We start from the raw sequence: 12,589 nt of genomic DNA, 5'->3' as shown, positions 1-12,589 counted from the left end.
CCTGTCAAAATCCCCGCTTGATTTTTTGCAGAAATTGGCAAGCCAACCCTAAAATTTATATTGATAATTCAGATGTCAGGGGCCCAAAAGAGCCAAAACAATTTTTTAAAAGAAGAACAGAGACTGAGTGAACTGATAAGGATGATTATAATTTTTGTGACTTTCTGTTTGAATTTAAAAAAAAAAAAAAAAAAAGAACAGAGTTGGAGGGCTCACACTTCACAATCTCAGAACTTACTACAAAAAACTACAGTAATCAAGACAGTATGGTACTAGCATAAGGATACACATATAGATCAATGGAATAGAATTGAGAGCCCAGAATAAACCCTTACATTTATGATCAATTGATTTTTGACAAAGGTCAATGCAGTTGAATGGTGCTGGGACAGTTAGATGGGCACATGAGGATGAAGTTGGACTCCTACTTCATGCCATATACAAAACGCAACTCAGAATGGGTCATAGACTCAAGTATAAGAGCTAAAACCATAAAACTCTTAGATGAAAATACAAGAGTAAATCTTAATGACCTTGGGTCAAGCAACGGTTTCTTAAATATGATACCCAAAGCATAAGGAACAACAAAAAAAATTGGGCTTCCTCAAAACCAGAAACTTCGGTGTTTCAAAGGACATCATCAAGAAAGGGAAGACAGCCCACCAAATGAGAGAAAATTTTTACAAAGCATATAGCTGATAAGGGCTTGTATCCAGAAAGTATATAAGGAATGCTTTCAGTTCAACAATAAAAAGACAGTTTTAAATGAACTAAAGATTTGAATAGCCATTTCTCCAAAGAAGATATATAATAAGCACATAAAAAGATGCTTAACATCATTAGTCATTAAGGAAGTACAAATCAAAACCATTGTAAGATACCACTTCACACCCACTAGGCAACAATCAAAGAGAAAGACAGTGTCAAGTGCAGCAAGAATGTGGAGAAAATGGAGCACTCGTTCATTAGCACGTGGGAATGTAAAAAAGAGCAGATATTTTGGAAAACAGTTTGATAGTTCCTCAAAATGTTAAACATTAAGTTACTGTATGACCCAGCAATTCCATTCCTAGGTAAATACCCAAGAGAATTGAAAACATATATCCATACAAAAAACCGCGTACATAAATAAAGCACCATTATTCAAAAAAACTAAAAAGTGGAAACAATCCAAATGTCTACCAGTTGATAAATGGATAAACAAAATTTAGTATATGGCATATTATAATGCAATAAAAGGAAATGAAAGATTGACGCATGCTTCAACATGGATTTATCTTGAAAACGTCATGCTGTGTGAAAGAAGCCAGTTTCAAAAGACTGCATATAGTAAGATTCCACTTATATGAAATTTCCAGTACAGGTAAAACTTTAGAGACAGGAAATAGATTAGTGGTTGTCAGGGCCTGGGGGGAGGGGAAGGTGGGAAGTTACTGCTAATGCACATGGAGTTTCATTTGAGGGTGAAGAAAATGTTCTAAAATTAGTGGTGATGCTTTCACATCTCTGAGAATATACTAAAAACCAATGAATTGTAGATTTTAAAATGGTGAATTTTATGGTGTGTGGATTATATCTTCACAAAGCAGTTGTCAAAAAATTCAGGCACATGGGGATTAGAATTCTGGGCTGTTTCATCAGTTTTATAAGGTGCTACTGTAGCTAATTCTGAAGGTCAGAGTACAGGTACAACAGCTTATTAAAATTCCTTCCTCCTTTATTTTTTTCCTTTCTTTTTATTTTACTGGTAGAAGCTAGAAATGCTCTTGTGTTGCTGACATCAGCGTTTTTATTGCTTCATCATTTTTGTAGCCATGGAAAAGGGAACAGATGGTAATCTTAAAAGAGAAGTGTTTTATTTGGGGGAGAGAATTGTTATCTTTGGCTGCTATCTTTTGAAATAATTCACATGCATGATCCTCTTGTATATTTAAAAAAAAGCTACCAATGTGGGGTAATTTGGGGTTTCTAATTAGAATTTCAAACCTACAAGTACCTTTAGTGGAGGTGGAAATGTCTTTCCCATGAGATCTTAGGGTCAGCTTTGTTTAATGGGCAAAAATATTTTTGCTCTTCTTAAAGAAAATCTCACCTGCAGTTATTTTTATAACCACTTCCTTTTCCTAAGGTCTAGAAACCTTTTATAAAAACGGAATGTTGTCACTATTTGTTAAACCTACTGGTAATATTTCTGGTCTGCATATGTATTGTGTATATTTAATTACTCTTCCAGTCAAGGAAATTGTGGTCAAGGTCCATATCTAGTGTTCTACCTAGTAAAATAAAAGGTGTTCTGACATTCCTCTTGGGATACTGATGTAGAAGAAGAGGTTGCAGTCCATGTTTAAATACCCTTAGCGTGCTTACCTGGTGGCCTCTGATGGCTCAGGACGTTTCCAGGTACGCAGTGCCACGCCTTCTACAAAGACAGGCGTGCTGTGGAACTCTCCTTCAGATGCCAGAAGCCGGTTGCCAAGGAATGTGTTTGTGGTTTGGGATCCAAGGGCTGGTGAGTGGCCGGCCAAGTGAAAAACATGGTTTCTTTTGCCTTCCTTCTCACCTCCCGCCTTTGCCACTTGCAGGAAGATCTGCCTGCACTGCAAGTGCCCTCAGGAGGAGCACATGGTGACGGTGATGCCCCTGGCGATGGAGAAGACTGTCAGCAAACTCATGTTTGACTTCCAGAGGAACTCGACCTCAGATGACGACTCAGGCTGTGCCTTGGAGGAGTACGCCTGGGTCCCACCGGGGCTGAAGCCTGAACAGGTACCCTTCTTGACAGGAGGGCATTTGTGGGGTTGGCTTTTACCTTTGTCTTACCCGTCCTTCCTCATTCCGGTTCAGAAGGGAGAGTTGACCTTGCTGATTCAGAGAAGTGGGGCTACATGGGATGAAGATGTCTGGGGCCCCAATGGGAAACCAGAAAGAGAAATGAAACTGAGCCTTGGGTGGGCCATGGCTAATTCATTCTGTATTGCCATTTTTAACTGTTACCAAAAGATTGTCTAGAAACATTAGATAACGAAACTTCATTTTTGGAGAGGGAAGGGACGTTCTACATTGGCCATCAATCTTAATGTTAAGATTCTTTGTAAGGAAATAAGGATTTACCTTCTTCTTCCCAGTGATCTAATGCTGTGTTCAAAAGTTTGGCCTGGCTTTACAAAGAAAGACATTGACATTTCCTGAAATATTTTGGCGCTGCCCACAGGTTGTCAATATTATTAACTTGGTTAGATGAACTTGGTTTCTTTCGTTTTACTGCATTTCTCTCAGTGATATACAACTTCTGCTTTGCGTTTCTTGGTACTTGGAATTTTCTCTTCCACGAGCCTCATGTTGGTTTAGAAGCCCCTCCTGTAAGCTGGATATTGTCATGATCTTCCCTGTGCGTCTTTGAGACACAGGTTTATCAGAATCTTAAGTGTGAGACCACTATACCCTTCCTTTGACACAAGAAGTTTCTTTCTCTGGAGATCTTCTCTATGTCTGACAATGTTTTGAAGCTTAAAAACCCTGAAATGTGAAGTCAGGAACTTGAGATGTGGTGATGCTTTTAGAAAAGGTTCTTTATGGTTAGGGAAGACCTAAGAATTCACCAAGAACTTAAGGATGGGACCCTGATAACATCTCTTTGGTTAGCCATTTCTTGTCTATGGCCATACCACCCTGAATGCACCCGATCTCGTCTTCCCTGAGCCATTTCTTCTTCTTCTTTCTTTCTTTCTTTCTGAGGTTGTAAATTAACAGATGAAATCAAGCACACAGGCAAGATTTGTTTAGCCAGCAAAGGATTGTTTAAATTTCGAATTAGTCACTAATACTTAAAAATTACTAACACTTAAAAATTAGGAAATTTTAATTTTAAAGTTTAAAATCTTACTTTTCAGGGATTTGTGTGCAGGCCATTGAGTTGAGCACTAGTACTTCTTTCCAGGAAGTGTTTAGAAAGAATGACTCTCCAAGTCACCCTAGTCTCCACTAAGCCCTTTTGTGTTAATCTTCCTGCACCCCACAGGCACTTCCGGTTTGTGATCTCTACTCTGATTCTTACTAGGAAGAAAATGTCTTAGAACAGAAACATTCACAGAAAATAATCTGCATGAGAATTGAAGGGACTTCTGTGTTGGGTTATCAGCAGAGAGAAAGAAGTGTGTTCTCTCTTAGTTTGTAGGTTAAGGTTATATCTTGATTTTCTTCTGTTCCAGTAAAGACTGTATTATTAAAGAGTAAGTTGAAGAAGAATGAGAGTATCTGATTGAGTTTGTCTGGAAACTCAGATGAGGTGGTGGGTGACTGAATATCTGTGTTTGACATCACGATTCTACTGGCAGTACTTGAGCAGTGAGTTTTCACACCTCGATACAGCTGTGAGCTTGTTTCGTTTTCTTGCTAACCTCATTTCCAGCAGCTTCTAAGAGACCCACGCTTCTTTTATTCACATTGCTTCCTGCTGAGTTGGGCCCTGAAATTCCAAAGTTAAGCTATTTCAGTTCCCTGCTTAGGTAGATTCTTTTCTAAGGCCATTAAATATCATTCTATGGTATTCATATTCAGAGAACATTTTCTGCTGCCCCAAGAGAACAGGCAGCTGCAGAAGCTAAAGATCTTGGTTACATTCACCAGTTCCAAAAGTAAGTGCTTATGTATTTTTGAAGGCCACTTGCCTCATCCAAAGTGAATGTCTTTGGAAAACATAAAATGACTTTCTTTGATTTGTTTTGAAAGAAAATGTTTAATGCTAGGACTTCCCTGTGGGCGCAGTGGTTAAGAATCCGCCTGCCACTGCAGGGGACACGGGTTCGATCCCTGGTCCGGGAAGATCCCACATGCCAGGGAGCAACTAAGCCCATGTGCCACGACTACTGAGCCTGCGCTCTAGAGCCTGTGCTCCGCAACAAGAGAAGCCCACGCACCGCGATGAAGAGTAGGCCCCACTCTCTGCAACTAGAGAGAGCCCGCGCACAGCAGTGAAGACCCAACACAGCCAAAAAAAAATTTTTTAATAAATAAATAATAAATTAAAAAAAAAGATTAATGCTATTAAACAAGTGGTTTGAATTATGTCAGATGGCAGGATATTCCCATCTCTGATAACTGTATTTTTCTTTAAATGGTTTTCTCTATTCCCTACACTTACTCAAACCTATATGATACAGGTGATTAGAAAGGAAATTGTTCTCCAGAGAGAGACTGTCTCTTTAAGCTGTTTGAAGGGCTCTATATTTGTCTAATAAACTATGGATCTGTATTAAAGGTGTTTCAGGGGATCATGTTGCATGAAAAAAATGGTCTTCAAATTTTTTAATTATGAGATCTTTTAAAGTCTATTATTAATGGAACTGATTATAGGTTTAAAGATTTTTTAAAAGCTGCCTAGTAGCTTTTAGAAAAATTTGAGACCCTAAATGCCTTTTACTAATAAAAATTCTGATGTTTAATACGATGTTAGTGGTCTCTGGTTTGAGAAAAACCATTTTTCTATCAAGAGAAATTACAGTGAGCATTAAAATGTTTTGTGCTGGAGGAGAAATAGTCAAGACAAGTCAGGGTTCCAAGTAACGTGTTTTCATTCTTGTTAGAAACCTTTCATTTTATTCCCTGGTCGTGGGGTTGGTAATATGCCTTCAGGTGACACTCCTTATTATTCTATTTCTTCTGAGAAATGCCTTCTGCAGTTTAATATAATGTGAACAAAAGTTACCTCCGTTTTAGGGAGGTGTTCTTGAACACCAGCACTTAATTTTATAAAAATCCATTAGCTGCAAAACGCAACCTTCTTAAAATAGTGTGGAAAATGATAAATGTAACAGTCGATGCTGGAAAAGAAAGGCTTCTCTCTTGTATTTTTTAATGGCTGGACTGAAAACTGATCGGAGAAGTTGCCCAGATCCTTTGCCTCTGCTCGCTGCAAATGAGGTGTTTAGTATTATCTAGAGATCCCTGCGGAGGCAGAGCAGAGAACTGGAGTCTTCCCTGATTGACCCTCTGAAGTTATCTATAAGGCTCCAATTTCTCCTCAGGCTTGAGCAATTCATTGTATGTGCCCTGTCTCCTAGAGATGCTGTGGTGATACATTTACAGTAGATAATACTTTAGGAAGAATTTGGAAATTATTTAACAAGCTTTAAGAAAGGAAAACGGTGAGCAGGGTTTCTCAGTCTCAGTGCTGTTGACATTTTAAGCTGAATAATTCTTGGTGTCGGGGCGGTCCTGTGCATTGTAGGACGATTAGCAGCGTCCCTGGCCCCCACCGACCAGATGTCAGTAGCACTCACCACCCTCTCCCCGCAACATTGGGGTGACCAAACATGTATCCAGATATTGCCCATTGCCCCTGGGGGATGAGCCGGACACCCCAGTTGAGAACCACTGGGTAAAAGTAATGGTAGAACCTGGAGGACATGTCAGCACAAGTCGGGCCCAGTCAGGACAAGCAAAGGATGAGTCAATTCAGCAAACCTTTATTTGAGCACCTACCAGGTCCTAGCCCTGGTGTTATAGCTGCTGCCTTGAAAGGAGGCTGAGTGTTTGGCAGAGCGAAGAAGGTGATCCCACGCTGCTCAAGCAGAGGCCAGTGCTCTCCGAGGTGCATCCTGCCATCCTCCCGAGAAGTCAAAACAAGAAGTGAAATGGTGTGAGGGACAGGTGACAGGTGGGTCACCATTTGTCCTCCGAAACAGGAATAGCTTTCTCCTTCTATAATGGGAAGACTTGCCCATTGAAAAAAAGGGAAAGATAAGAAGAAAGAAAGATAAAAATCACTCATAATTCTCCCAACCAAGGAAAATTGTTTTCCAACCTTTTTTGCATGTGTGTAACAAGTATATATATGGGGTACATTTCTGTTTTGTTCTGGACAGAAATGTGATGATGCTATCCACTTATCCTGAAATTTTTTTCAGTTTATGTATCGTGAACTTTTTTTCTGCATTTTTTTCTGTATTTAGACCCAGATTATCTTTGTGAGTGGCTGTATAGTTCTCCACTGGTAGTTACTAACCTGTAGTGGCACCACCCACCACTAGGGCGTGCTTGGAAATGTATGTTTAGAAGCGGGGGTTGAGGGGTGGGGGAACTTCCCAGGCAGTCCAGAGGTTAAGACTTCATCTTCCAGTGCAGGGGATGCGGGTTCCATCTCTGGTCAGGGATCCCACATGCCTCGAGGCCAAGAAACCAAAACATAAAACAGAAGCAGTATTGTAACAGATTCAATAAAGACTTTAAAGACGGTCCACATCAAAAAAAAAAAAAAAAATCTCAGAAGCGGGTAGTTATTGTCAAAATGACTAGGGAACCTCCACTAGTATTTCAGTGGGTGGGGGCTTGGGATGCTAAACAGCCTGAAAAGTATCAGACGACAGCGCTGGAAGGAGAATTGACCCCTCCCAAATGCCAAGAGTACCACCACGAACTGAAAATTTATTTTTGAACGTGTGCATCCTTTGTAGCATTTCTCTATATTAAGTAAACGGGAGCAGCCACCCTTTCTGTACACTTGCTTGCTCGTCGCCTTCAGCACGATTCCTAGAGGTGGACAGGTCACGTGTAAACCTCTTTAAGACTTTTGATTCATTGTGCCAAACTGCCCTCCAGAAATGTTGTGACCGGTGCATCCTCTGGGTGGATAGACTTCATTGGGTACATGAGGATATGGTTTTTTTTTTTAATTAGTGCTTCTACTCCTGATCCTTGAAAATCTGAAGAGACCATCAGATTGCTTCTCCTGAGTTGAGTGTCCTTTTCATTGATGTTTTGGATACTCCAGGTATCCATGGAGAGTTCTCAAATGTGGATGTCACCAAATGTTAGTCATTTTACCTTGACCTTAATCATTTTTTTGCACATAAAAAATAGCCGTTGGGTTATTTGTCTGGAACTCTCAACGTTCACTTCAAACTATTGCAGGAAGGATGAAGAGTGGATACTAGAAGTAGTTGCCCAAATTTTGGCTTTCAAAGCATTCTTCCATATGTGGCAAAATAGACTCGCCAGTACTACCTAAAGATGGGGGTGAATTAGCTGGTTTTGAGCCCTGTGAAACTCTAAAATCTATTTGCTGAGGGTACCTAAAATTCTTTATTTGGCTTTTCATTTTAATTTGATGACTGTTACTCATCCATCAGATGTCAAGGAGTGTCTCCTCAAGGAGTCTCTCTGGCCAGCCCACTCTCCCAATACAAGACTAGGTCTCCAGTCCCACGCTTTGTGACAGTCCCCACAGTTTTCCTTTTTAGTGCCTCTCAAACTTGTACTTACTTAGCAGCGTAATTTTTTGTTTAATATTTGGCCCCCCCCACTTTGCTTTAAGATCCAGCAGGGCAGAGATCTTGTCTGCCTTGTTCTTCGGGAATTTTCCAGCACCGAGCACAGCACCTGACATGTGGCAGGCACCCCACCACTATTTGTTAAGAGGCAGGCAGGTCACCAGAATCCTCTGCAGAAGCAGAGATGTTCAGGGTTGCATCACACGGTGAAAAGATAACGGTCTTTTAAATGTTTTTCTACATGAAGAACTAGTCTGCATCCATTATTCCTGCTCCCTCTATTTCTCTTAAAAGTATGTATTCTAAGCACATTCCCCTAATAATCCCAGCCGCTTCAGAGATGTCTTAGGTTCCAAAGGGGCAGGAGGAGATGGGTGACATCTTAGGAAGGGCTATGCAGCAGCACAAACCTGGGGCAGCACTGCCAGCTCCAAGGCTCAGGGTCTGGAACGTAGTGTGAGGAACCAAGGGTCTGGCAGAAGCCCTCTGTGTTTCCAAACCAGAGGACCATTTGTGTCGCTGTAAAATTTGGAGAACCCATTGGGAGGCACAAGGGGAAGGGGAAGCAGCATAGTCCAGTGGGAAAGAGCTTCACTTCCAGAGCCCAGTAAATCTGACTACTGCTCCATCCCTTTCCGACCTCAGGAGGGTTGTTCAGCTTCCAGGAGCCTCAGTTTCCTCCTGATGATGTTGATAATGTGGAGAAAATTCTTCAACTTTCATTGAACACTTGTTATGTGCCCACCACCATTTTCAACTTCTGTGTGCATTACTGTATTTCATTCTTATAACAACCTTATTCGGTAATTATCATTCCTGTCTCTGTTTTAGAAGTGAGTAAAGCAAGGCTCAGAGAAGTGGAATAACTTGCCTGAGGTCACACAGCTAAGGAGTAGCAGAGAGGGATTCATTCTCAGGTACCCTGAGCCAGGAGCTGATGCTCTTAGACCTCCAGAGCCCAGGGCTGATCTGGCCCTGAGTGAGGGAGTGTGTAGAAAGTTCCCAGGGCAGTGTGTACACATAGTAGATGCTCAATAAAATGATTGTTTCCTTATCACTCTTCTTGTGAAGCTATCGTAAGTGTTGCTGATTACTACTGCCCTGAGCAGGCAGGAAGAAGCGGGGAAGGAACATAAGACTGTCCAGGGCAGAAGAAGGTTATGTTGGGTGGAAAAGGGACATTAAACATAGGGTTAACCAAAATCCAGGATTCCTTCTCAGCCTGCTCAAAGGCTTTTAATCAAATCATTTTCATTGTGCTGCTCCGGGAGCCTTTCTGTTCTCCAGGTTCTCTGCTGTGGGATTGTCATAAAGGTGCAGCTTCTTTGTAATGAAGTTCTGGCTCCACAGAGCCAGAGCAGCTTGGACAGGGGACCAGACGGAGCCACCTGACTCTGAAATATCCAGGGTCCCAAGCGGGCTTCGGGGGCTGTCTGCTGTAGAAATGAGATCTGCCACCCACTTCCTCGGTGCCTGGGGTCACCTGCAGCATCACAGTCCCTGGGCCTGGGAGGAGTGAGTGAGCCCCCAGGGAGTTTTCTGTAGGCCGCTCAGAGTGCAAAGAGAACCTCCCCACAAAGGAGAATGGCCTATATTGGGGATCTGCAGGACAGCCGGAAGCGTGGCTCCTTGCCCTTGCCTCTCTTACTTTGCCTGTCACAGTCTCTTTAGCAGCCATCTCCAGTGGGTGGGCTTCATGGCAGCTTTCCACTGCATTGTACACCCCTGGTCCGAGTGGAAGAATGAGTCAGAGCTTACGCTGGAGAACGTTGTGACAAAGGAATAGCGATTGGGCTCTTTCCGTTCCTTCCTTCCCTTAACTCCTGTGTACCTACTCTGTGTCAGGCACCGCGCTAGGCACTGGGGGTAAAAGAGTAACCAAGGTCACTGAGGTTTCTGCTGTACTGTAGTTCTAAGTGGAGGTGTTGGAGACCTATACATTAGAAAACAAGGGACTAAGATAATTCAACATTGTGATTTTTAAAATGATGCTAATAGTAGTGCTATAAACATTTAATGAACTCTTCCATGTGCCAGGCACTGTCCTAGGTGCTTTGGGAGTTATCCTAGTGCTTTGTCTCGTTTAATTTATACTATGGAGGAAATGCAGTAGCTTCTGTGATCATGGCTGTGGGCCGGAGTGTTGGGGACCGCGGGGATTAGCTACTTTAGATTGATCGGTCAGGAGCAGACTCTCTGGGGCGGTGGTCTTTGAGCTGCTACTGAATGACATGAGGAAGCCCGCCCTGCAAAGATCTGGCTTGTGGCAGAAGTTCAGGGATTTACTTGAAGCTCAGAAGTAAGATGAAATCCGTACCAACTTTGGATCTGCACACAAAATTTGGGGAGAGTGTTGTTGGATGGTCTGGGGAGAAATGAACAGGGCCCATGCGGTGTCGAGCTCTGGCCAAGGTAGCCACCGACATGAGGGCTGGGTAGTCCCACTGCTGTCCCTCCCCCTGGGAAATCGAAGGAGCCCCCATCACCCTTCACCTTGATGTTTCTGCCTGCGGGCAGAGATAAGGCAACAGAGATCCCCCGTTCAGAGGTGACTAGAGAGGGAACAAGGAACCTTCCCCATGCCAAGTACATAATGCACAATTTACATACGTTTCTGTCTACCCCTTTCGTCATATGCCCTACCTTCTAAAATGTGAGCCTGTTGGAGGGAGACACAGTGTCTTGCTCACCACTGCATACTCAGTGCCGAAAATGATGTCTGATACATTATTCAATAAACAGATGTTACATGAATAAACAGTCCCATTTAATCCTTGTATAAAATCCTCCACTTTCCCACTGAATACCCTGCAGCTCAGAGGAAATCGGGCTTGACCAGGATGTCACAGCTAGTAATGGGCAGAGCCAGGATTCACAACAGCCTTATTTGGGCTTCTTTTCCTCCACACCCACCCCGCCCCCTGCCCCCGCCTTCCACGCTGATCCACCCAGGATATCAGATCCGAGGGAGCCAGCTTGGCATGTGTTGGAGGAGGGAGCGGCGTGCATCACACTAGGCTCTTTGATGCTCGGGGGGAGGGAGATGGCTTCTCATCTCCAGTTGACCCTGCTGACTAAGGAATTCCTCTTTCCCCACCTCCAGTTTCCCCATCGCTGCAGGAAGTAGCATGGTCCTACCTCCAAAGGCTTGTTTCTCCCTCAGCAATCTCTTTATCTCTAGCTCTTCTCAATCTCTCATCCTGGCTGGGAGCCCGCTTGGTGACAACCACATTTCGTCTTCTTCCTCCAGTGGCCGTCGTGTTCCTAGTACTGTGTCCCATACCTGGGCACTCAACAGTGATATTCATTGAGCAGGTATTTATCAAGAGATAACTATCTTCCAGGTACTGCAGGAACAGCCATGAGCAAACAAGTATCCTTGCTCTTAGGGAGCTGACACTCTTGTGGAGAATACAGACAGATCAACCACTGAATGAACAATACACTTTCAGAGAGTGATGTGTGCTGGGAAAGCAGTAAAGAAAGGGTGATGTGATTTAGAGCCAGGGTTGGCAAAATTTTACTGTAAAGAGCCAGATGGTAAATATTTTAGACTTTGTGGGACATACAGTCTCTCTCGCAGACACCCAACTCTGACGTTGTCATGGAGAAGCAGTCATACACAACACATAATGAATGGGCATGGCCATGTGACAATAAAACTTTATTTACAAAAACAGGCAGCGGGCCTGATTTGACCCACAGGCTGTAGTTAGCTGGTCCCTGATTTGGAGAATCTACTTTAGATTGGGGGAGGGGGGCAAGGAAAGCCTGTCGGAGGAAATGACATCCGAGCTGAGTTGTTACTTGGAACGATGGTTCGATTACTCAGATTCAGCCCATTCCGGTGGTTTTCAAAATCTGGTTCCCATGCCTGCAACATGAGTATCATCTGGGAAATTACTAAAAAAAATACAGATTTTCAGGCTCTGTCCCAGACCTACTGAACCAGAGCTCTGGAGGTGGGCCCAGCGTTCTCTTTCAACAGGGCCTTCAGGTGTTTCTGATATAGACCTAAGCTTGAGAACCGCTGCTTGTGGGCTACGGAAAACCAGCAGTGTTGGAAATACATGGAGCCAAATCTTGGCTCTACCACATATTAACTCTATAACCTTGGCTGCCCTCAGCTTCAGTTGTCTTGTCTGTAAAATGAAGAGACTTTTCTGCCAAAGTCTAACGTAGCTGTGAAGGCTAAATGAATTACTCTTTAAAGAGCCTAGGAGATCTAGGCTGACACGTCGTAGGTCCTCATAAAATGGTAGCCGCCGTTGTCACCAGCCTCACTGGGTGGGTCTTCGAGACACTGATGCAGATTTGCCCAT

General features: G+C 43.0%; 1 protein-coding gene across 1 annotated transcript in view; it reads left to right on the top strand.

Moving 5' to 3' along the window:
* Positions 1 to 12,589, top strand: part of PRICKLE2 (prickle planar cell polarity protein 2) — a 166,771-nt gene that overhangs the window by 66,018 nt on the left and 88,164 nt on the right. The window contains exon 2 of the mRNA XM_024746500.1: positions 2,583 to 2,766. Within this exon, the coding sequence (XP_024602268.1) occupies positions 2,623 to 2,766 (144 nt within the window). The 5' untranslated portion in view covers positions 2,583 to 2,622. The remainder of the gene's footprint in view (positions 1 to 2,582; positions 2,767 to 12,589) is intronic.

This window comes from Neophocaena asiaeorientalis, unplaced genomic scaffold, assembly GCF_003031525.2.
Source record: "Neophocaena asiaeorientalis asiaeorientalis breed wild unplaced genomic scaffold, Neophocaena_asiaeorientalis_V1.1 scaffold251, whole genome shotgun sequence".
Lineage (NCBI taxonomy): Eukaryota > Metazoa > Chordata > Mammalia > Artiodactyla > Phocoenidae > Neophocaena > Neophocaena asiaeorientalis.
The sequence above is the reverse complement of the archived record's forward strand: the minus strand, read 5'-3'. Positions and strand labels throughout refer to the sequence as shown.